The sequence below is a fragment of the Crinia signifera genome, chromosome 1, assembly GCF_055691185.1.
Source record: "Crinia signifera chromosome 1, ASM5569118v1, whole genome shotgun sequence".
NCBI lineage: Eukaryota > Metazoa > Chordata > Amphibia > Anura > Myobatrachidae > Crinia > Crinia signifera.
This window is the reverse complement of record NC_139217.1, coordinates 93,297,412-93,324,282: the sequence shown is the minus strand read 5'-3', so window position 1 is coordinate 93,324,282 and position 26,871 is coordinate 93,297,412. Positions and strand designations below refer to the sequence as shown.

General features: G+C 42.2%; 1 protein-coding gene across 4 annotated transcripts in view; it reads right to left on the bottom strand.

Annotated features, from left to right (window-relative positions):
- Positions 1-957: 957 nt before the first annotated feature.
- The window catches only part of IRF2 (interferon regulatory factor 2), a 76,974-nt gene continuing 51,060 nt past the window's right edge, over positions 958-26,871 (bottom strand). Inside the window, exons 6-9 of one of the 4 annotated variants that reach the window (XM_083170466.1) lie at positions 10,636-10,750; positions 6,373-6,531; positions 5,714-5,754; positions 958-2,214 (exon numbers count right to left, since the gene is read on the bottom strand). In XM_083170466.1, coding sequence (XP_083026592.1) covers positions 1,903-2,214; positions 5,714-5,754; positions 6,373-6,531; positions 10,636-10,750 — 627 coding nt within the window. In that variant the 3' untranslated portion in view covers positions 958-1,902. Of the gene's footprint in view, positions 2,215-5,713; positions 5,755-6,372; positions 6,532-10,635; positions 10,751-19,311; positions 21,501-26,871 lie in introns of those variants that run through there. The other 3 variants (XM_083170457.1, XM_083170446.1, XM_083170439.1) reach the window with 3 other exon arrangements.

Here is a 26,871-nt window from a genome sequence, read left to right as displayed (position 1 = left end):
TCTGGAGTTTTGAAATCACAGTCCGATGACAGGACCTGACCATACACCAACCCAGTTATCTTGGAATACAGCAGATGGTTTAACAGGCCTATAAACCAATGAATGAATGTAGCATCATGTGTATGTTTGCACCAGTAATTGGGGTCTGTAAATGAGGTCCTGCAGAACAATGCCCATACCGCATCCACTGCCATTTTCCCACCTCCACACCATACCTCACCACAGAAATACTTCTTCCTTACACCATTCCTTTGTGCCAAAGTCCCTGATCCCATAAGTCACCAATGAGAATACACCTCACCCCTCATTGACACCATGTAATGTAACCCACTGTAATTTTTCTTACAATCACTTCATGATGTATAGTTACAAAGTGGTGGCCTTCATATGAAAATTGGAAGCAGCCCAGAATGTTTTCCATTTAATATTATTGCCGCTTTAAATTCAAAAAGCAAATCTACTTCACTCAATGAAGACCCCTCAGGCACCACCATTTACTTGAACCCTAATCTAAATCTAAAAGAAAAAAAGTATCTAAGTATATATTGAATGTATATAAAATGGTTCTCCTGCTCTATGAGGTGTTTATTCTCGCTAGCTTTCACAATGCATATATAACCTGCATTATTGCAGGGCTGACCCAGGTCAAGGTGCAGTGTGAAAGTACCAAAGTTAATAACCCGGGCCGAGCAACCTGGGTTAAAAGAAAGGTTAAACCTGGGTCGTGGATAATGGGCGACCCGGGTCCATTATGAAAAGGCTTGACCCAGATAGGACCAGAGATTGTGATGTGAAAGTGTTATTAGAAACCTCATGCATTATTTGGTTCTATAGGAGGACCTTGGCCACAAATAAGTATAAAAACATATTCCGCATCTATGCACATCTTTATATTACAGACTTCACTAAGGTAAGCAATAACATGGAGGCAAACACCACCTTTTTTTGTAACAAATAGATCTGCAATTAATATTTATTTTTCAATCCACAGGATAAATTTTGTTTTCTACAGATTAGAGCAATATATCAGTTTCATGTCAGGTAACAAAAATTAGGAAATGTGCTACTTTTTTTTTTTTCTTTTTAGAATATTTTTGCTAACAAACAGGAAACTGAATCCATAAAATAAATCTGCTGTATAAAAACAAAAAAAACAAAAATTATATTTCATTTTATAATATCGCAAATTAAATATCCCCTGTATAAAATAATAACAAAAAATCTTGCTCTGGGAGAGATTAGTCATATCTTCCTAATTTTATATTAAAACACTCATGTTTTAGGGGAATATATATATATATAAGAACTCTGAATATATCTAAATTCCTATTGTACCTCAAGCTTGAGCAAGTTAGTAAAATAAGCTTTTTGTTTTTAAATAATTACTATCCACAGTAAAGATGTTTAATATCCAGTATACAAAGCAATCGCTCTTACAGGTGGCCATTTGTCTTGACTGTTCTCTCAGGTGAATGATTATTATAATCAACATGACTATGGAACCTCCGTACAATTTGTGCAACCACGTCTCCTGTGTAAGTGCCTATTTTGTAAGGTGCACAAGCAGATTGCCAACGTGCCAGACTGTGGGATAAAATATACATATTTACAATAGAATAGATTTTTCTCTTCTTTTAACAAAAATGACAGTATTCTACCAATTTCACATTTGCCTAGTCCACACTAAGGCTTGTAACCTGTTGACTCTCGATCTTGGTCCGGTATTCTCTTAAGCTTAGATCCTGAGAAAATCTTGGGTCTCCACAACATCTTGCCGAGTTTCTTCAACTTAAACAGCAACTCAAAGGCAGATAAATGGGACTTATGAACAATTCATTGGTTTTCTTTGTTTCCTCTCCCGGACAGAAAGATGGGAAAAAAAATCTCATAAAACAATTCCTCTTAGAATGTCTTTAGTCTCGGCTGAGTCACATCTGAGGTTTTCTTAATAACGGTGGCTCTGGTTTCATGGTCCTTCCGAGTGGTGTTTAATGTGGAGGAGCTGGCTGTCTGTGAGAAAGGGGTTCCTTCTTGAAACACTGGCCAGGAACTATTATAAGGCATGGGGCACTTCTCCTCCTTAATTGTGACCTGGAGGTCTGGCTTATTGGACGTTACAAATGTTGCCATGCTCGGGAGATTGTAGAAAGCTCTTGGGCTTGCTGTTCGTACACACTCTTTATTTTCGCTCATCTTTTGACCATGTAATCGACTCTTAAAATTAAAAAGACAGAGTTGGGTTAAAGTATTGAGCATTCACATAAACAGAATAAAAAATATGTGAAGTTCATGGAAGATTTATTAAGCATTTATAAAAAGATGGCTCAGGCATAACGTAGAAAAAAAAAGGGGGGGGGGGGTGAATGCTGTAAGCAAAAACTAAAATGAGAAAAAAACTGAAAATGTGACAGTTAGTAATGACTACAGCTGTGCACCAGCAAGGTGATATGGTAACGTGGACTGTTGGTAGATCTCGAGGACTGGTTTGGTCACCACTAATGTAGATGGTAAAATATGAAGTAAAAAAAAAAATGGTTTTTAATATTGAAAATAAATGGGGTTTAGGTTTTCATGGCTCTTGTTTTTATAAAAAAAAAACACATTAATATACCAGTTGACCAAAAAAAGTGTTAAGTAGTGCATTTAGTGACATAAGCTGTCTGTGGCATTTTAGCAGTGGGTTTATACACTTATGTGTATTTAAGAATACAATTAATAGGACCGACCAAACACCGGAATGACATCACTGTTGAACACAGCCTACACGTTTAATCACTGATTGGGACTTCGTACCCCTGACAAAGTCCCAATAAGTGGTGAAACACATTGGGCGAGTGCAACAGTGATGTCATTCCGGTGCGTGGTCTCCGGGATTCCCTACTGAAGGCGCATATAGGCTGAGCGGTGAATGAAGGGCCTGCTGTGATCATTACTATTATCGCTGGCAAGCTGTTATTCAGTTACTTATATGTATTTGAGCTTTTTTATGACATAAAAGTTATTTGAATGTAGCTCATTGTGTGCTTTCTCCCGAATCAATATCTCTCTCAATCTATATATCTCTCTCTCTATGGGGCGGGATGCTCTAAACGAGAAATGCATTTCTGTATTTTCTAATCCCCCTCCGCAGTGTCAGCGCTGTGAAGGGAATCGCCAGCAGAAGCCTATGGGGTTCTTACCGCAGCGCTGTGTGAGGGATCCATCACGGCCGGCGCTCTGCGCATGCGGACTCCCGGGTCTCAGACACGGAAGTTCAGCACCGTGGTCACATTACAAGGGACAGCTCTTATCGCAAGAGCTGTCCCTAATAATCGCATGTTATCGTTAGAGCATATGCGATTATTAACAATGCAGTACCCGGCGAAGGGGGGCGTTAGAGGGCTGCGCATGTTAGAACATCCTGCCCTATATCTATATATTAAAAAAAATTATATATATATATATATATATATATATATATATATATATATATATTTTTTCACACACAGCACCTTCTGCAAACATGAATGGGTGAATTTTTTTACATGTCAGTATTGTGGTCGAGGGTCAGGATTTGACTGCCTGCATCTCCAGCATGCTAAACGCATCCCGGGACATGTTCTAAACACATTCTAATTGCCAAAGTACATAAGCTATAGAACCTGTTTAATAAAGACTTCTCCCTGTAACTAAAGCACCTGTCACATGATATGAGGCTTGCTTTTAAAAAAGTGCTCCACCCAGCACAGACATAGCAAAACACGGCTGTCACATGAGGATAGCATTAACTCCTGCACGTTCACACATACCTGATGGTGACCCCTTAAGTGATTTAAAGATCTCCACATTATTACAGCATAAAGCTGCTTATGTTTATATTTTGGTCAGCAACATTGCTATGTTCTGCCCACACAAACTCAACCTGACTTTGTAATGGGAACACAATTACATTTATTACATAGCCAATATATACATGTATATGTTCTGTTATACAGGGAGTTCAAAAAGTCCCTCTGCAGCGAGTGCTTTCTCTGGCTGCAGATTTGTCCTACAGCTGTGCAAGGCCATAGACTGGGACAACACTTTCAGCACCATGTACATACTGTAAGTATGTATCAAACTATTTTATTTCCAAAGTGAATATGATAAACTTATGTTCTCAAATGCCAAATTCTCTTCAGGAAGGTACACATTCACTAGGGAGGGACTTTTAAAACTCCCAATAATGTATTGCAAATGCATCTTTCAAATTAAATAAAACTCCTCAAAACAAAATTTAGCAGATGATGTAAATGGTTGTACTTTAGTTATGATTACACACCCTCCAACATGAACGGTTTGCACCCAATGGGGCAGATTTATTAAGCTTGGAGAAGAGATAAATGGAGATTAAGCGGAGAAAAGGTAAAAGGAGATAAAGCACCGGCCAATCAACTCCCAACTGTCTTTTTCAAACACAGTTGATTGGCCGGTGCTTTATCTCCTTTTACTTTTTCTCCGCTTAATCTCCAGTTTATCTCTTCTCCAAGCTTAATAAATCTGCCCCAATAGACCCTGTTCTTCACACTTATTATAATTACCTGTACTGATTTAACTGACCAAGGAGCTGTATGATTTTTTTTCTCAAAGTGTTATTGAATAAATCTGTAAGTAACTGCAATAGTAAATGAAGTATGATACGTGGAAGCGACATTGTCTGTTGCTGTAAGATCAGTTTGAAGACTCTTGAATGGATTACTAAATATAAAAAAAACTAATCAATCCAAACAACTAAGCTTCAGAGCCTGATCGGGATGCGCTACACTCTGGTATCCATTATGTTACCTATGCTTATTCCATCAGATCAGACTTCCTACTTTCTTAGGTAGAAAAAGTGAGGAAAAATATGGAAAATATGATCTAGAGCAGGGATGGCTAACCTTGACACTCCAGCTGTTGTAGAACTACACATCCCAGCATGCCCTGCTACAGTTTTACTATTTGGCCATGCTAAAACTGATGCAGGTCACGCTGGGATGTGTAGTTCAACAACAGCTGGAGTGTCAAGGTTAGCCATCACTGATCTAGAACCACAAAAGGGCCCTCTGAATAGTCCAGGGGAATTTTATCTTATGCGCCAAAAAAGTGCTGTTGTAGTAATACCACAAGCATTTTGGTAACACAAGCATTTTGGATAAGGGATTTCAGAATATATATTTTTTCTTTCATACTCACTTGGTCCCCTGGCAGTACCCCGACAGACCCACGTCATCCACGGTGTCCCCTGACGTCCATCGGATTCCATTTCTGCGGCATCCCCGGTCCCAAGGATGCATTACGCGGGTGCGCTGGTGACGTCACCAGCGCACCCGCACAATACATCCTTGGGACCAGGAATGCCACTGAAAAGGAATCAAATGGCCGCCGTGGACAAAGAAAGTTTAAAAAAAGGGTGTGTGTGGGGGGAGGGGGGGGGGACAACACAAAAAAAATCTGTAATATTCTGAAGACCTACAGTTTTCAGAACATTTCTAAAATGGAATACCCAACCTGTACTGCAATAAAACTACAGGGAAAGATCAGGCAAAGATACTGCTCAGTAACAGGTATGGAAATAACATTGCACTTCTGTGCTCTGGTTTACTTTGTTACCAGTCTTCGGCTGTGTATAATTAATTTTCCCCCCTTAGCACAGATCTTTTATATATGCATAAACAAATGGGATTCATATATAAAGCCAAAATGTGACACTTACCATACTTTCCTCGTCACTGGGAACGCTGTCTGTTTCACTCTCTGAAAAAGAAATGAAAACAAACTGAAAGGCGTACTGATCTGGATTTCATATAAGTCACTCCAAATAATGGTCTGTACTAAACTTCAATTATTATTACAAATAGAACGGAGAGCACAGACGCAAAACAGGATTATCCTCATGGTCCACAGATTTCACAAATATGTACGGAATGAGATTATGCAGCAATTACCAATGCATTGCAATAAATGTTACTTGGATGATTCTGGTGTATCAAGACACCCACAAAAAATGATTTGCTAGATGCACATTCTAATAGTCTGCCCTAAATTAGACAATGAAAAGGAGTAATATTGTTGGATATGTAATTATACCATCTCCATTCATTAATTGGGACATTGTTCAAAGCCTATGCTTACGTTCCCTTGTTTGTGATGTATGTTTTCTGGAGTTTAGTGGCTCCTACTTGTATATAAAAGGGACATCTTTATTTGTAGCACCATATGAACATTTCCCTATTTTAAGTTATTATTTCTTTATTTTTATAATGAATTTATTTGAGAGAATTTATTTTATTTTGCTCCAACTGAATATCACACAATAAGACAGCCAAGTGCCGGTGATGGGTCGGTGCAGATGATTACATTTTGCCCACTCACCTGCGTATGAAGAAACTGGTGAGATCTGCAGTGGGTAATGCTGTGCCCGATATGCCGGCTGGTCATCACTTTCCGTCATTACTTCAACAACCTGGCAAACATCGGGGGGATTGGTGACAATCATCTCTTCTACCATGCTAGAGTGATATGTGGTCCCATCTGCCAAAATGGAGAAGTACAGGTTACAACAGCCAGTGTCAGCTATGAGATCCATGCAGTATGCTACCAATATTTTACTCCAATTACATAATACTGTTGTGCAAAAACCTAATGTTTACAAATACACAGTCCTGAGGCTAAATCAAAATGGTTGTGATCCTCTCAGCGGTTTTAAGTATACTGTGCCGCAATTTGGTCATGATAAAATGCACACCACCCAGTGATCCACACTGAAGTACAAGGAGTTCAGAAACAATGAGTTACCCGCTGAAAAATAAGCGCCAATGTGTGGCCAGCAGCATAGGAGACTGTGTACAGTCTCCTTCCTGCCAAGCGGGTCTGTCTCAATGGGACCAGCTAAAACGTTATGTGTGGCCCTAGCCTAAGAGTTTGTAGCCACAAATGTACAAAACCTTGCACTGTCAGTGCTACATTAATGTGTCCTAACAACAGTTGCGCTCTTTAAAAAAAAAACTTTCAAACGGTCCATCTATATTAAATGGAAGATTTAAAATGAAGATAGTGTGTGGGAAGATTTACTGTACTGGTGTGGAACACTGCTCAAGCTAGAACCTAATTATTTTGGTTTCTTTGTGCTGAACTCTTCCCCCCACTACAGTAGACAAACATTGTACACTAAAATTGTAAAACCACAACAGTAAATCAGACCTTAAAGGGGCAGCAAACAACAACAAAAAAAAATATTCAGCTGATATTTATGGTGAAGAGACCTATAGATATAGAAGTGCAGGGAAAATAACACAAACCTACACAGATTTTCCACTATATGACCATATGAGTAATATTAACAGTGACTCATTTCCAAACTTCCAAAAGATCCCCTGATAATTGCTTTAGTTTATTCATCATCTGTATTATATACAACATAGTTGTGGGGGTGGAAAAAAAAATCACAGCTGTTTCCTCATACAGCTAGCCTCAATGGCTACTAAGATGGGAGTTGAAGATGGATGTTGCCCATAGCAACTGGTCAGATTATTAAGTACTTATGTAGTATCTGGACGCCCGATTAAAAAATCGGGTCCATCGCATCACATTGCATGCGACCAAATCGCATGCAATGCGATGGACCCGATTTTTCCATAGGATTCAATGTTAAAATGGACTGAGTCCATTTTAACATAGGATTCTATGGGAAAAAGGGTCCTTTTAATTTCCCCACTATCCAACTACGCATGGAGTTGGATATAAACCTGTGGCGAGCGTAGCGAGCCACCGAGCCCGAAGCGTGGCAAGCCCAGCGAGCCCCGCGAGGGGATGCGGAATCCTTTTTAACGAATCCGTGTCCGCTCGCCACACTTCGGGCTAGGTGGCTCGCTACGCTCGCCACAGGTTTATATCCAACTCCATGCGTAGTTGGATAGTGGGGAAATGAAAAGGACCCTTTTTCCCATAGAATCCTATGGAAAATCGGGTCCATCGCATCGCATGCGATTTGGTCGGATGCGATGCGATTATCGGGCGTCCAGATACTACATAAGTACCGATTATTATTTTCTAGAAGGTGCTAAATAGATAAGTAGAATCTGATTGGTTGCTATGGGAAGGATCCCATCTTCAGTAGAACTCCCATCTTAGTAAGTTTACCACACTACGTCTCAGAGAGGGAGATTCTTCGCATGAGTGGGCAGGTCCCAAACAACCCTCCTAGTGTCGGGCATTTTTTTTTTAACCAAAATTTGATTTTTGTTATGTGACTAGGTCACAGCAGGAGACTCTGCTGATTAACCTGATATGCAATCCTTGTAGATCTGTGTGCATACCAGTCTATATATATATTCATAAACTCAGACACACACACACACACACACACACACACACACACACACAGCTAATCAGTACCGCCCCCTGGTACGTTGTATTTGCCAGACGCCTGCAGTCTCGTGGGACCAGCCGTGCCATAAGGGGCTGTTTGGCATGACTTTAGCAAAGATGAATGAGTTCACATCCATACTGTACATCTGTCAAGTTACACCTTTCTGGTGGGAGCAAAATCCCATACATTGCCAGATTTTTTCTCCCACCAGATATATGGGACAGATGAATCTGTAGGTGTGTACCCAGCTTCATGAGATCCAGAGGCGGAACTAGAAGTTTGTGGGCCCCATAGCAACATTTTGGTAGGGGCCCCCCACCTACCCCTGCCGTTGTCACTATAATGCCCCTAAAGGGGGGGGGGGGGGAGAGGAGAGTGAGACAGAGGCTATTGGGGAGAAAAAGTGTGTCAGGGTGAGGGAGGGGTAGTGGGCAGGAGAGGAAATACTACGGGGCAGGCTATCACTTGAGGGGGTTGAAAGGCACATGCAGGATAGAATAAGGGGGGCAGGCTGTCACTTGGCAGGATCAGAATGCAGATACAGGGGATTGAAAGGGGGGGCAGACTGTCACTTGGTGGGGGTTGGCAGACAGATATAGTATATTGCAGGTTGGCACAGGCTGTCACTTTGGGGTGGGGGGTGGGAACAGCAGGCAGATAGGTACAGCAGACTGCAAGGAAGGAACAGGGAGGATGTCACTTGGGATGGTGTCAGCAGGCACATGCAGGAGAAGAGGCAGGGTGAAGTAGGAAAACTAAAACTCTAGGTTACCCATTACCTGCAAACCCCCAGCCAGTTACCTGCTTCTATCTGAGATTAGAGGCCACCCTGAGGGCGCCCAGCATTGCTCCGAGTGTTTGCAGGGATGACTGCTATCTGCAGCGTGCCCACCAGATGGATGGTGCCGGGGAAGAGCGCTCTCCCCTTCCGACATGACTCCCAGCTCCTCGTGTGAAGGAGAAGCCTGCTCTAGTGCTCTATGGTAATCTCAGTGACTGCTCTGAGAAGGGAGCAGCGCCCCCTGGTGTGTTGTTTTACACTCTGGCTCTGCACCTCGCCTCCTGCTTCTGTTCCTGCCCGGAAATAAAGCTGACAGCTCCGGTCCCAGCGCTGCACGGCTGTGTGTACTACGGTATTTTTAATTAAAAGAAGGAACAAAGAAAATGAAAAGGGTGCAGGGGATAGCCTGCTGGGTCCTCGGGCCCCCAAACGGCCGGGCCCCATAGCAGTTGCATCCCCTGCACCCTCTGTAGTTACGCCACTGATGAGATCATCTAGTAGTCCTGCATGCAGGCTTGGTGGTGAGGTATTGGGTGATGCTATGCACATATTATGATCTTATGTCACATTGTATAATGTGTGCATAAGATATCACATGACAAGCAGAGCAAGGGAAATTGTACACAACTAGTAAGCCCGCTCAAATCAAATGCTTCAAAAGCTAGTCTGCTACCTTGTGATTGGCTCTGTGTTTGTTCATGTGTGCGAAAAAAAGACATGTAGTTTCAATCGCTGCCAACAGATGGCATTGTTTCGGAGACACACGAACGGACAATATACATAAATAGATGATATCTTAGTGTATACCATAGTTCTAATGTGTACATAGCCTTAGGATTCAACACAATATTGTATACATTTTCCCGAACATGTGATTTCTTATCTACACATTATACAATGTGACATACTATCATAATATGTACATAGCATAACCTAATATCTTACCATCAAGCATGAATGCAGAACTATCAGATAATGTTTTATAAGATGCAGAGGAGTGCACATCTTACAACACATCTTGCGGACACATACAATATTGTACTGAACTGAACTCAATCGTTACAATAGTGTACAATATTGCATAATGTGTATGGGTCCTTAGACTTAAGTAGGGCAAAGTGCGATTTACTTGCTGATCAATCCCGATTGAATTGGGATCAAACTGCATGGCGATTTAGACTATGTAGTACAGATCTTGCCTGCACAGTCTATTTTTATATTCGATTTCGATGCCGCGGGGCCGAGCATTGGGAACGAATTAGTCATATGCAGATCCGGATCATATTCGCTATCCGGCTCTCAAATGTTTTGGAGCCAAAACATGTGACAGCTGATCGCCAATAAGATCCCGTTTTGAGAGCCGGGCAAATCTGGATCTGCAAATGCCTAGATCCATTGCGACTTGATTTCGCATAAATAGGCAGAATCGAATAGAAAAATCGAACCGTGTGTACTCTACATTAAACTGACATTATTATTTACTTACCTATAATATTTACAGTGCTATCCACTTCTACCTTTATTGTCGGACACAAGACTAATTGCGACGTATATGTACATGGCCGATTCAAAGACGACAGTGGAGTCTGAATACTTTCATCCTGTACAAAGATAAAAAATAAAGGATTCAATTAATATACCTGTTCCTGCTACTGATATAAACATAACTTAAATAAGACAAAGCTAAGCCTAATTTCCAGGTTCTTTTTAGACTCCTACATGAAGTATCAAGTTGATCGGTGTGTCTGGGTAAACTGTTCACTTTACACTCCTAACTAGAGACGGGTCGTCCGTGAGTGAACCGGTTCTTCTGAATGGGTGCTGAAAAAATAGCAAGTGATCTGTTGCTCACTAAAACGTGAATGGTAATTCTTCGGTTTAGTTTTGGTTTAGTTTTCATACAATGCATTTGCCTGAGCACCGCAGTGCCACACATGGTAGCTTACAGGAACTGTACTGGCTGACTCATTAGGGCTGTAGTTCATCCAGCTCCGCAGAGTCCAATCCACACCATGTCTGAGCTCAGCACTGCCACCTGTGGCAGCTGAGATGTACTAACTCCGGAGAGTACTGCATTCACATTGGAGCTTCTGAATAACAGGGCTGCTGCAGAACTTGAAGCACCACAGGTCCCAGCAGAGGATTTGGTACAGCTGTATACTGCTCACAGGAGGTACCCAGTACCAGAAGCAGCAAGACAGTGCTTGGACATCTTCTGGACTAGTAGCATAGGATCACAGAAAGGTGAGTAGCATGACCACACATTCTCACTCACAGACACACAGACTTTTTTTTTTATTAGATCTGTGTTTGCTGGCCTCTGTAGTACTTTTAACTTTCATTTTACAGCACCAGATTCATAAAGTAAAGATCCAGTGAGCTGGGCTCCATCTGTCTTTGTCTCCCACTTGCTTTACTTCCTGGTGTCTCACACCTCTATTACACCAGTGGACCACTAGCAGCCGTGTGCTACATCATTGTCTGGTATCAAACGGTCCCACCGGTCTAGCTTAATTTACACACTTGTGTGTGTGGTGTCGAACAGACTGGGGCCTGACGCTGTGGAGATAATCATGACATCGGTGTTCAGCTGTTCTGCTGACTGTTGGTTACTAGCTGAATTGAAATATTCGGCTTACCAAATTAACATTGGGGGCAATTTACTAAGATGAAAGTTGTATTGCAAATGGGATGTTGCTATGGGCAACCAATCAGATGCTCTCTATTATCTTCTAGAAGGTGCTAAATAAATAAGTAGATTCTGATTGGTTGCCCATAGCAACATCCCATATGAAATACAACTCCCATCTTAGTAAATTTCTACCATTGACTTTACATCAGCTTGATTATATAAAGTGGAATCGGTCTGTTCACATATTATTAACAGCTTTATTTGTCCTCTGAACGACGGGAGAAATCTACTGACTACTGTTAAATTAATATTGAGAGGAAACTAAAAATCCTTAAAAAAGGTCTTCTTAACTGGAACTGCTAACTAGATGCGAGCTGGATAACATTGCTCTTGGCTGCACTAATTTGCGTTTATACAGAGGTCAAAAAATGTCTTCTTCCCCAAAGGGGTAATAAAGTGTCTGTTACAAGTCCGGAAAGTGAGCAAGGTTACTAGTGATCTTTTGTATCATTTTGACAAGAACAAGGACAAGAAAGGGATATGCAACTATTGCAAGGCAACTACATCTGTAGTGTCAGAATCTACTGGCAATTTGACAAGACACATGAAGTCAAAGCACCCATTGATACCATTACATCTTGGGAGAAATCCTCAGTGGATGACCACAGAGAAAGAACTTCACATCAAAGTGATTCTACTCCAGTTCCAAGTCCAAGTATTTCTCATGCCAGCGTCTCTGTTTCCTCCTGATTAGTGCAGCGTGGACAACACAATGTCTCCACTGGCACCATTGTCGACACCGCAGTCTGCTCAATCATCGATGGAGAGATTAGTTGAGGTCATTTGACCACTTTCAATGACTAAGAAATGGTCTTTAGATATTATGGGGAAGATTTATTAAGCTTGGTGAAGTGATAAAGTGTCTGGTTTTTATCACCGGCCAATCCACTCCTAACTGTGAAGTTACAGGCTCTGTTTGAAAAATGACAGGTAGGAGCTTATTGGTTTTTATCACTGGCCAATCAGCTCCTACCTGTCATTTTTCAAACAGAGCCTGTAACTTCACAGTTAGGAGCTGATTGGCCGGTGATAAAAACCAGACACTTTATCACTTCACCGAGTTAAATAAATCTACCCGAGTTACTAAAAATGATGTGTAAAGAATATCATCCCTTCTCTCTTGTCGAGAATGAAGAATTTAAGAAATTGTGAACAATGTTAAATCCAGGTTACAAGCTGCCAAGTAGGAAAACGCTGGCAAACCGCTTCCATCAATGTATAATGATATTTTAGATAAAGTTAAAGTGGCTGTAACTGCTGCTCAAGCTGTTTGTGTTACTTGCGATGGTTGGACGAAAATAAATAACGAATGTTATTACGGTCTTACTGCGCATTATATAGACAGCCAGACTCGTCATATGCAATCATGCCTGCTTGAATGTTCAGAGTTTTCTGAAGGGCACACTAGTGCCAATATCGCTACGTGGATAGGCGAAGTACTAGAGAAATTTTCCATTCGGAACAAGGTGTTCGCTGTAGTTACAGACAACACCGCCAACATTAAGCGCGCAGTCACAGAGTTATATCTTAGACATATTCCTTGCTATGCTCATTCTTTAAATTTAGTCCTTCTAGGCGCTATTTCTGGATCAATTAACAATGTTGTGAGTTCAGCAAAGGAGCTTGTGCAGTTCTTTAAGAAAAGTAGTTTGGCTTTAGCGAAATTAAAAGAGATGCAGATTTCCTTACATAAAGAGCAGCTAAAGCTGAAACAAGATGTTCCAACAAGGTGGAACTCAACCTATGATATGTTAGAGAGGGTAGTAAAAAATAAGGAGCCAATTGTGTCTACACTTGCACTGTTAGAAAATACTCTAAATACTGATGTACCACGCAATTTTACTCCGCAAGAGTGAGACGTTATGACCCACGCTGTTAAATTGCTAGAGGTTTTTAATGACGTTACCAAGGAAATATCAGCTGAAAGTAATGTTTCATTGTCAAAGACTACCGTGCTGTGTAGAATCCTGACAAGAAAGGTTAAAGCGTATATGGACAGCAACCCCGCTGTTCCTGAAAGCATTGTTACGTTAAGCAAGCTTCTTTTAGATGGCTTAAGTACGTGGTTGAGCCACAAAGAATCTGTTAAGTTAATTTCACAAATGCTTATTTTAGAGCCAAGGTTTAAAAGACAGGCATTTGGAGATGAACAAAAGTACAAAGCTGCATATAAGTCGCTCATCGGGATGATTAAAGCGGAAGTTCAAAATAGTGGCACAACACCATGACTTCAGCCACAAGCACAATTCATTTTGGGATGAATTTGATGCGACTCTTAGCCATTTGCAATCAAGCCAAGACCCCACAGCTGAAGCTACATTAGAATTGGACAAATACCTAAATGAACCGTATTCGCCGCGCACAAGTGACCCTTTTGAATGGTGGTAGACAAGGAAAGTGACTTACCCGAATGTATATGCAGTGGCTATGGAACGATTGTTTATTCCCGCTACCAGCGTGCCCTGTGAGAGATTGTTTTCTAAAGCAGGGCAGATATGTACAGATAAGAGAAGTAGGCTTCTTAGCAAGAAAATAAACCAAATTGTATTTGTAAACAATGATTTGCATCTGATTTAGAACAAGTAAATGTAAATGTGATTTTACTACCCTTTTAATGACTTCCGACTCTCTCCTCTTGAAATTTACAGAAGGTACATGTAGTTCTTTGAATGTACAGTTGTGCTCTTAAGTATACATACCCTAGCAGAATTTGTGATTTTCTGGCCATTTGTCAGAGAATATGACAAATATATGAATGATAACGCTCTCACTCATGGTTAGTGGTTGGTTGAAGCCTTTTATTGTCAAACAACTGTGTTCACTTTTTTTAAATCATAATAAAAACAGAAACCACCCAAATGACCTTGATCAAAAGGTTACATACCCTGGAGATTTTTGCCTGATAACATGCACACAAGTTGACACAAACGGGTTTGAATGGCTACTAAAGGTAACCATCCTCACCTGTGACCGGTTTTCTTGTAATCTGTGTGTATAAAAGTTTAGTTGATAGAGAAGAAAGAGTTTGCGCTATGGATGTATCCATAGTGCATACTCTTTCTTCTCTATCAACTAAACTGTTTCCGAATTGCTCGGATAGCACCCCTGCTGAATTATAAAAATTATAGGCGGCCCTCGAAAAATCCCAAAAATCAAAGGGATAAAAACGGATTGTGTGTGGTCCTTTGATATCCCTTCCCCCTATTCCTCCTTATGAAATGTGTATAAAAGGTCAGTGAGTTTCTGTTCTCCTGAAAGACCCTTGCATCTTTCATCCAGTGCTGCACTGACATGTCTGGATTCTGAGTCATGAGGAAAGCAAAAGAATTGTCAAAGGATCTGCTGGAAATGGTAATTGAACTGTATAAAACAGGAAAGGGATATAAAAAAAAGATATCCAAGCAATTGAGAATGTCAATCAGCAGTGTTCAAACTAATTAAGAAGTGGAAAATGAGGGATTATGTGGAAACCAGGTAGACCAACAAAAATTTCTGCCAGAACTGCCAGGATAATTGTTCAGGATGAGAAAAATCCACAAATTACTACAGCTGAAATACAGAACACTCTGAAAAAAGTGGTGTGGTTGTTTCAAGATGCACAATAAGGAGGCATTTAAAGAAAAATGGGCTGCATGGTTGAGTCGCCAGAAGAAAGCCATTACTACGCAAATGCATACCTCCCAACTTCTAGTTTGACCGAAATTAGGGTGTGTGGCTTCTCGCGGGAGGGGCGTGGCCTATAATCACGTTGTCCTGCAAGGCCACGCCCCCGTTTTGTGGGGGCATGGCCCTGATTCTCTGTGAGCCTCAAGCCAAGCCCCCAGCCCCTCTAGGTGCGGGGGAGAGACGCTGTGTGCATGTGCACAGCGTCTATTTTCCACTCGCCAGCAACTAAAGGGGGAATCCCAACTGTCCCCCCCCGTCGCGGGACACTGCCGGTGGCTGGAGGGACGTGTGAACGTCCCCGAAAACCGGGACATTCCCGCGATTATCGGGGCGGTTGGGAGGTATGCAAATGCCACAAAGCATCCCGCTTACAATACTCCAAACAGCACAGAGACAAGCCTCAAAACTTCTAGAACAAAGTCATTTGGAGTGACAAGACCAAAATTTTACTTTTTGGCCACAACCATAAATGTTACAAGGCCTATGATGAAAGGTACACCATTCCTACTGTGAAACACGGAGGTGGATCGCTGATGTTTTGGGGAATGTGTGAGCTAGAAAGGTAATGGAAACTTGGTCAAAATTGATGGCAAGATGAATGCAGGATGTTATCATGAAAATACTGCAGAAAAATTTGCAGCTTTTACCATCTGATGTTGGATGTACTTGGATGTTCCAACATGACAATGATCCAAAACACAAGGTCAAGTCGACCGGTCATCGGCTACAGCAGAATAAAGTGAAGGTTCTGGAGTGGCCATCTCAGTCTCCTGACCTCAATATCATTGAGCCACTCTGGGGAGATCTCAAAATGTGCAGTTCATGCAAGACAGCCCAATAATTTACAGGAACTGGAGGCTTTCTGCCAAGAAGAATGGGCAGCTTTTACCATCTGAGAAAATAAAGAGCCTCATCCACAACTACCACAAAAGACTTCAAGCTGTCATTGATGTTAAAGGGGGTAATACACAGTATTAAGAACTGGGGTATGTAAACTTTTGATCAGGGTCATTTAGGTAGTTTCTGTTGTCATTATGCTTTAAAAAGAGTAAACACAGTTGTTTAACAATAATCGGCTTCACCCAACCACTAATGATGAGTGAAAGAAAAGTTTGTGAGTTATCATTCATATTCTCTGACAAATGGCCAGAAAATCACAAATGCTGCTAAGGTATGAAAACTTATGAGCACAACTCTGCCGTGCTTTAATAATCAAGCTTTAACGGTTTATTATACTTTCTTGAAGATGTCAACATTTTAAATGATCCTACATAACTACATGTAACCTATATGTTCAATGCGCTAGTCGAACTCATGTATGTTCATATTCATGCAGCTCACTGATACTTGATTTGAAAAGTCAATACAAAGAAATAAAAAAATAATGTGATTATACTTTGTGTTTACTGTTTATTGCAATAAATGATTGTAAAACTAATTATGCTTCATTATTATCAAATTACCCTCTCAAGAATTACCAGCAACTTGAACAGTATTGACGCCATGAAATGCCTTTTTCTATGCAAAAATAATTCTGTAGTATTTAAAAAAAAAAAAAAAAAAGTGCCAGGATAAATAGAAAAATAATTGAAAATAACCACCTGTAAGATTAATGTACGAAATTCGCTTTACACTACTAGAATCAATTCAAAAGTAAAACAAACAAATACTACATTTAGGCGTAGATGTATGAAGCAGTGATAAGGGAGGAGAAATGATAAAGTGACTGGTACAGTACTTTATCACTGGCCAATCAGCTCCTGACTTATGTTACAGGCTGGATTTGAAAATGAACAGTCAGGAGCTGATTGGCCGGTGATAAAGTACCATGCACTTTATCACTTATCCTCCCTGATCACTGCTTCATGCTTCATACATCTAGCCCTTAATACACTCAAACGTAAACAACTATTCTTTTTTTTGGCAAAGCCAGCCAGCTAGGTGCCCAAAAGAGCCGGTTCTTTTCACTGAGCGCCCAATAGGTCACCGCTCTCTTTAGTGAGTCACTTTGACCATCTCTATTCTGCATCCCCAACCCTATACTGTTCCTATGTACACACTGCACCTCCGTCCTCTTCCATATTCTGCACCCTCAACCATATACTGCTCCTATACACACACTGCCACCCCCCACCCCCCATATACGGCTTCTGCCCTATACCATGTACTTTGCACTCCCTCCTCCATATACTATAATACAACCCCAGGTTACTTGCCATCCCAGGACTTGGCAACAAGTATTAGCAGGAACCACTAGAGCAGAGGCATCGGGGTCACATGTTGCCACTTACAGGCGAAGATGAATCACTCCAGCAGGAAAGAGTTAGACCCTGCATGGGGCAATTTGTGGTCAGTGCTGGGGCAGATGACGGCTCAGCTGAGGCAGGGTCCTGTGTTGCACAGACCCCTCCGGCTAACTGCTGATGGCTACTGGTGTCTTCTACCCCAGACTTGCTGGGAGCTGTCTGGGGACGGATGAGCTATACACGTGTGTGTGTATGTGGTGAAGCATCCGCCCTTGTTGTTCAACATTTTAACAGGCTTTTAACTAGTATTAGCATAAAGTGGTAAAGAGCTTTACAACTATTCAACAGTGCTGTCCATCTGTTTGCTCTCATGGTGTGTCTGTGACATCAACATTGGTTTGAAACCATGAATAAAGCCCCCTAAAAGATCCAATGTAGTACATTGCAGTTAAATTACCTGTAGTTAGGACTTGTAGAGATGGGCAAAGGGACTCACTAAAGGGGGCAGTGATCAACTGATCGCTCAGTGAAAAGAACCGGTTCTTTTGGACAGCTCACTGACTGGCTTTGACCAAAAAAAAAAAAGATTCGTTATTTACGGTTTGAGTGTACTAAGGCCCTTATTCTGATTGAGTCGGATGGCTACGAATGCGGACGGACAGCCGATGGTTGGTGTTTGCGCATGTGCAGAGGCGTATCTGCGACCGCCTCACACATCCGAATACTGTGTGAGATCCGTGCAGAAAATGATCGTATGGAACCATCTGAGCAGAAGGTGGAGAGGGGCGTGAAGGGCTGATTTTGCTCATTACCATATTCGTACACCCCGCATTTCATGGGCATTCCCATGAAAACACTGGGCGTGCGTATGGTAATCCGGCCGTGACGAAAGTGTGGGGCGGACATATGACATAGCCGGATGCCAGCTGCCCGCCCATATCCCTGTTTTTGCACTGAGAAATGCCCGAGTCGTCTGGAGCACTCGGTGCTGCCTGACCACTCGGTCCAGCATTCGATGGTCGGCGACCATCGAATGATGGGGGAGGTTCCCACAGTGGAGGTGTTCACATAAAAAATCCACTCGCGGTCCGGTCGGTCGGCGTCTTACCGCATTCGGATGGTGTGAGCGATCCGTACGGAAGGCGGGGCTAAGAACACTCGGTTCCTGTCCGAAAATATGCATCAGTCCGATTCAACTAGAATAAGGGCCTAAGTGTAGTATCTGTTCATTTTATTTACATTTCAATTGATTCTAGTAGTGTAAAGCGAATTTCGGACATAAATCTCACAGGTGGTTATTTTCACTTATTTTTCTATTTATCCTCACACTATTTTTTTAAAAATACTACCAAATTATTTTCACAGAAAAGGGCATTTCATGGCAATTATTTTACACAGAAAAGGGCATTTCATGGCATCAATACTGTTCAGGTTGCTGGGAATTCTTGCGAGGGTAATTTGACAATAGTGAAGAATAATTAGTTTTACAATCATTTATTGCAATAAATAGTAAACACAAAGTAAAATCACTTTTTTTTTTCTTTTTATTTGAATTTTATTCAAATAGAGCATCAGTGAGCTGCATGAATATGAACATACATGACTTCGACTAGCACATTGAACATATAGGTTACATGTAGTTATGTAGGATAATTTAAAATGTTGACATCTAAAGCTCGGCAGAGCTACATGTACCTTCTGTAAATTTCAAGAGGAGAAAGAGTTGGAAATCATTAAATGGTAGTAAAATCACATTTACAAAACTTTCTTGTTCTAAATGAGATGCAAGTTGCTGTTTACAAATACAATTTGGTTTATATTCTCGCTAAGAAGCCTACTTCTCTTATATGTACATATCTGCCCTGCTTTAGAAAACAATCTCTCACAGGGCACGCTGGTAGCGGGAATAAATAATCGTTCCATAGCCACTGCATATACATTCGGGTAAGTCAATTTCCATGTCTCCCACCATTCCAAAGGGTCACTTGTGTGCGGCAAATACGGTTCATTTAGGTATTTGTCCAATTCTAAGGTAGCTTCTGCTGTGGGGTCTTGGCTTGATTGCAAATGGCTAAGAGTAGCATCAAATTCATCCCAAACTGAAGAAGAAGTGCTAGCTTGTGGTTGTGCTTGAGGCTGAAGTCTCGGTGTTGTGCCACTATTTGGAACTGCCGCTTTAACCATCCCGATAAGCGACTCATATGCAGCTTTGTACTTTTGTTCATCTCCAAGTCCCTGTCTTTTAAACCTTGGATCTAAAATAACCATTTGTGAAATTAACTTAACAGATTCTTTGTGGCTCAACGACGTACTTAAGCCATCTAAAAGAAGCTTGCTTAATGTAACAATGCTTTCAGGAACAGCGGAGTTGCTGTCCATATACGCTTTAACCTTTCTGGTCATGATTCTAGACAGCACGGTAGTCTTTGACAATGAAACATTACTTTCAGCTGATATTTCCTTGGTAACGTCATTAAAAACCTCTAGCAATTTAACAGCGTGGGTCATAACGTCCCACTCTTGCGGAGTAAAATTGCGTGGTACATCAATATTTTGAGTATTACTATTATCTAACAGTGCAAGCGTAGTCACAATTGGCTCCTTATTTTTTACTACTCTCTCTAACATATCATAGGTTGAGTTCCACCTTGTTGGAACATCTTGTTTCAGCTTTAGCTGCTCTTTATGTAAGGAAATCTGCATTTCTTTTAATTTTGCTAAAGCCAAACTACTTTTCTTAAAGAACTGCACAAGCTCCTTTGCTGAACTCACAACATTGTTAATTGATCCAGAAATAGCGCCTAGAAGGACTAAATTTAAAGAATGAGCATAACAAGGAATATGTCTAAGATTTAACTCTGTGACTGCGCGCTTAATGTTGGCGGTGTTGTCTGTAACTACAGCGCACACCTTGTTCCGAATGGAAAATTTCTCTAGTACTTTGCCTATCCAGGTAGCGATATTGGCACTAGTGTGCCCTTCAGAAAACTCTGAACATTCAAGCAGGCATGATTGCATACGACGAGTCTGGCTGTCTATATAATGCGCAGTAAGACCATAATAACATACGTTATTTATGTTCGTCCAACCATCGCAAGTAACACAAACAGCTTGAGCAGCAGTTACAGCCACTTTAACTTTATCTAAAATATCATTATACACTGATGGAAGCAAACGGTTTGCCAGCGTTTTCCTACTTGGCAGCTTGTAATCTGGATTAAACATTGTTACCAATTTCTTAAATTCCTCATTCTCGACAAGAGAGAAGGGATGATATTCTTTACACATCATTTTTAGTACCTGAATATCTAAACACTGGTTCTTAGTCATTAAAAGTGGTCGAATGTCCTCAACGAATCTCTCCACCGATGATTGAGCAGACTGCGGTGTCGACAATGATGCCAGTGGAGACATGGTGTTGTCCATGCTGCCCTCTTCAGAAGAAAACGAAGAGTCTTCAGAAGAAAACGAAGAGCCGCTGGCATGAGAAATACTTGGACTTTGGACTGGAGTAGAATCACTTCTTTCTCTGGGGTCATCCACTGAAGGCGACCGCGATCGCTGAGGATTTCCCCTACGATGTAATGGTATCAATGGGTGCTTTGACTTCATGTGTCTCATCAAATTGCCTGTCGATCCTGATACTACAGATATAGATGCCTTGCAATAGTTGCATATCCCTTTCTTGTCCTTGTTCTTATCGAAATGATACCAAACATCACTAGTAAGCTTGCTCACTTTCCACACCTGTAACAGACAAGGAACAGACACTGTATTACCCCTTTGGGGAAGAAGACATTTTGTTGACCTCTGTATAAACACAAATTAGTGTAGCCAAGAGCAATGTTATTCAGCTCGCATCTAGTAAGCAGTTCCAGTTAAGGAGACCTTTTTTAAGGATTTTTAGTTTCCTCTCAATATTAATTTAACAGTAGTCAGTCGATTTCTCCCGTCGTTCAGAGGACAAATAAAGCTGTTAATAATAATATGTGAACAGACTGATTCCACTTTATATAATCAAGCTGATGTAAAGTCAATGGTAGAAATTTACTAAGATGGGAGTTGTATTTCATATCGGATGTTGCTATGGGCAACCAATCAGAATCTACTTCTTTATTTAGCACATCCTAGAACATAATAGAGTATCTTATTGGTTGCCCATAGCAACATCCTATTTGAAATACAACTTTCATCTTAGTAAATTTCCCCCAATATGTTAATTTGGTAAGCCTAATATTTCAATTCAGCTAGTAACTAGGGATGCCAATCCCGGGGCATTTTTTCAATCCCAGAATTCGGGATTGAAAGATGCCAATCCCGGGATTCCCTGGATTGGCTTCCCTAATAAATAAAAAACCCACCTTGGCCACCCCGCATATTTACTTACAGATGCGTGGTGAGTGTGGTTGAGAGGGGGAGATGGAGCCACGGTGGGAGGGACGAGCTGGGTTGATGGGCTGGTCTCGTGGTGTGCGGGTGAGCGGGCTGGTCCGTGGTCCGCGGCAGCCTGGTCTGCCATCTGACTGGTCCGCTGCAGGGCGGGTGGGCGGTCTGGTCTGTTGGTGCCCGGCAGGCAGCCTGTGCGGCCTGCGCAGCGCGACCTCTGATGTCATCACGCTGCGCAGAGCCGCGCTGCTTGGGACGGGAGAAGCCGGGCAGCTGCTGAGCCCCCGCTCAGACGCTGCCCGGCAATAGAGTGTGCATGCAATGTCTAATCCCGAAATCCCGGGGATTGGCAACTCCAATCCCGGGATTGAAATCCCGGCATTTTGGGGGCCAAATCTCAGGATCCCGCCGATCTCGATCCCGGGATTGGCCACCCTACTAGTAACCAACGGTCAGAACAGCTGAACAACAATAAGATCCTATATGCCGCTGGACTCACTTGTCCGATAAAGCCGCTAAAATGATTAATCCCGCAGCATCAAGCCTCAATGTGTTCAACACCACACACAAGTGTGTAAATTAAGCCAGACAGGTGGGGACCGTTTGATACCAGACAATGATGTAGCACACGGCTGCTAGTGATCCACTGGTGTAATAGAGGTGTGAGACACCAGGAAGTAAAGCAAGTGGAAGACACAGACAGATGGAGCCCAGCTCACTGGATCTTTACTTCATTAATCTGGTGCTGTAAAAAGAAAGTTAAAAGTACTACACAACCCAGCAAACACAGATCCTAAGGTGCCCATCCGGATTTCAATTATTGTATACAATATCGCATCTCGGTTTTGCGATGAGATGAGATCTAGTACAAAAAGTATGCTTTTTGTACTAGATCTCATCTCATAACCGAGATTCGATGAGATGCGATATTGTATACAATAATTGTAACGTGTATGTGCACCTTTATAGTAATAAAAAAAAAAAAAAAAGACATGTGCACTGCCTAGCCAAAGTCTGTGTGTCTGTGAATGCGTGGTCATACTACTCACCTTTCTGTGATACTATGCTATTAGTCCAGAAGATGTCCCAGCACCGTCTTGCTGCTTCTGGTACTAGTCTTGGAGATGGAATTGGGGCGCATCTCCCCTTGGGTTGGTGTAACCAAGTTGCTTTCTGGGTGGCACACCCTAACATTTATTTAGCACTATTTATTTTCACTAATATTATACTTTCTAGCACTACACTTTTTAACCTCTAGCTCCTGCTTCTTTCTTATTAACACACTTTTATAGCTTAGTTTTTCACTTGTGTGCTGCCCTGGGGTGACTGGCTTATGCTGGCCTTTTTGGGCTTCTGCGGCCCAGATTCAAACTTAGTATTAGGGACCCACCAGAAATGAGGCCACCGTGAAGCTGGTTGGTGGGCAAATATTTCTTGGCCAATGAATATACCAAGAACCTCTATTATTGATTGATTTTGATTAATAATATGGAGTGTGCATCTGCACTACGTGTTTTTCTTTGCAGAACTACAAGTCCCAGCATGATAGCACCTCATGTAAATCGGGTTTGCATTCTAAGACCCCCCCCCCCACCAATATGCTTCTGGTACTGGGTACACTCCTGTGAGCAGCATACAGCTGTACCAAATCCTCTGCTGGGACCTGTGGTGCTTCAAGTTCTGCAGCAGCCCTGTTATTCAGCAGCTTCAATGCAGGCCTGCCTACCCTCCCGCATTTAGCGGGAGACTCACGATTTTTACAGAAGCCTTCCACTGCCCTGCCAACCCCTGTCGTCTTCTCGGTGTTTGGGACCGCGGGCCCTATATAGAACTATAGACTGCACATGGGCGTGTCTGGAAATGGTGTGGATGGGGCCTGTGCATTGGGAGGAGCAGAGCGCTGGCAGCTAGGGCTCTGCTACATCCTTGTAGCTGGCCCTGCTATGTCTTTACTTATTATTATGTACTGACTAAGGAATAGTGATCAGGACGTCACGCTAAATATATGATTGTAATGATAACTTATATAGTAAGCAGCACGTGTTTATACAGGTTAATTTAGAGCGATAATTACTTGTGATCATAGAAAAGATCCATCCATGGTCTGATATACATTTTTCGCTTTTTTTTATATGTGATTTTTAAATGTATTTTTTATATATATTTACTGTAGGTGTCTTCTCACTGGTTGTAAAATCTGGCTGTCATTGACAAAGGCTTGAGAAAGGCTCTGGCTACAGCCAAAACGTTGACCCGTGTTGTGCACTCGTTTTAGGTAGAAAAGAGATAAATGTATTGAAGAATATTGAAAACATGGCAAACATCTTACAGAACATCAAACAGACCCGACAGGCTGTTTCAACTGGATTCCAACCAGTTTTCTTCTACTATTAAAAGGCTGAAACGTCATTGGTATGGCTTTGTGTACCTTTATTCACTAAGACCTGAGTGCCGCGGTCCCCTGTTTGCATATACATTGGGGCTCTGCTCAGGCAGCGTCCTCTCTGAGAGCAACAGGCAAGAAGCCAGCTACGAGGAGCTGAGTGCCGGCATCTATCCACTGTATGTATGTATGTATGTATGTATGTATGTATGTATGTATGTATGATATATATACATACATACATACACACACACACACACATATACATATATATATACACATATATACACACACACACACATACATACATACATATACACACACATACATATATATATATATATATATATATATATATATACACATACATACATACACACACATATGCATATATATATATATATATATATATATATATATACATATACACACACACACACACACACACACACACATATATATACATATACACACACACACATATATATTTATATATATATCTGTGCATGTATGCATGTTTGTGTATATACTGTATGTATTCTATGTGTTTGCGTTTGTGTGTATGTATATGTATACCATAGTTTCTGACATCAGGCCTGGCGACAGGGGGGGTTCAAAGGGGACAGCCGCGCCAGGCCCTGATGATCTGTGGAGCACAAAGCCAGCCCCCCACCCTGCCTCTCAGCCACTGGTCCCCTGCCGCTCAGATGCCCAACCTCACCACCACCCAGGTGCCTGGAGCTAAATGGCTAAGGCTACCAGGAGCCCAACCGCTCAGACACCCCACCTCTGCCACTCAGAAGTGACCCCTGAGTGCTGCTATTCAGTCAATGGGTGGGGGTACAAAGAAGAGGTACTCTGCACTTTGCACTGGGGGCAGCCATTATATGGCACATCTTTCCAGCACTACTCCCTCTCCAACCCCTCCCTCCCTGCTCTGCACCACTACTCCCTTCCTACTCCGCACTACTACTCCCACTGTCCCTCCCTGCTTCGCACCACAATTTCCACCCTCCCTCCCTGCTCTGCACCACAACTTCCACCATCCCTCCCAGATCTGCAAAACAACTCTCTCCCTGCTTCGCACCATTATTCCCACCCTCCATATCGGAATCAGAAAACCTCCTACCAGCCTGCTCCGTGACTGTTTGTCCCAGGTTCTTCATGTGGATCTGACCACCATACTGCTGGGGAAATCTGGCCTTCAACCCAGGTACATGGCTGTGTGGGCTGCCAGTTGTGTGGGTCACTGCGTGAGGTGTAACGTGAATATGGGTTACTATGTGAGGCATAACGTGTATAAGGGTCACTACGTGTGTTGTGTAATGTGGATAGAATTGTTCTACACTATAATTTAATCGGGGGTACTATTTCTTTGTAGGGGGTGGGCATTTGGCAGGGAAGGGGAGTTCCACCACCTCTCCATGACCACTTTAAGCCCTGGGTGTGTGTACTGTCTGTAATATGAAGGGGTGGTGGTGGATGTGTGTAATGTAATATAATATACAGTAATGGTGTGTATCCTGGCTGTAATATTGGGGGTGTACTGTAATATACAGTAATGGTGAGTGTACTGGTTGTAATATGAAGGTGTGGTGGTGAATGTGTGTACTGACGTAATATAGAGAAATATGTGTAATATGGTGATGTAAGTTGGATGTGTGCAATGCATGCTTACCTACCCTCCCGCATACTGCGGGAGACTCCTGGGCAAATGCAGTATCTCCCACTGTCCTTGAAGCCATATAAATCTCCTGGATTCCAGCACTGCCCTAATGCAAATATAGGTTATATGAATGTTAAGGTGCCCATACACTAGTACGATCTGGGCCATTTTCACCCAATCTCAACGTGTTGGACTGAGAAATTGGCCCAAATCAGATATGTTTGATGTCCCCCTTGGGTCCGATTTGTGGGCCCATGCGCATTGAACCTAAGCTGAAGGTCTGACCTGCTGCCCGTCATACCTCCGACTCCCAGCAGCAGGAAACGGGGTTATATGCGATACATCGCATGTGAAAGGACCACATGCAATGTATTGCATGCAATCCTGCTGCCTGGGAAGGTCCGGGGCGGCTATACATTGCAGTAGTGTATGTCCACCTTTACTCTGACACTATGCCTGTAGCAGCCCCTCAACCTGCTCTGTGCTGCAGCTACAGGAGGAGGACAGCTTGAGCAGACACCACCAGCAGCTACTCATCGCTGTGACTGCAAGGGCAACGCAGGGGGATGTGGCGCAGTAACACGGGCAGGGTGTAGAGGTCACTGCAGTGTTGGCAGAGGGAGGCTGGAGCTCACTAATTAACCTTATTCCGCAGAGCTGGCTTGAGGAGGGGGAGCTTATAG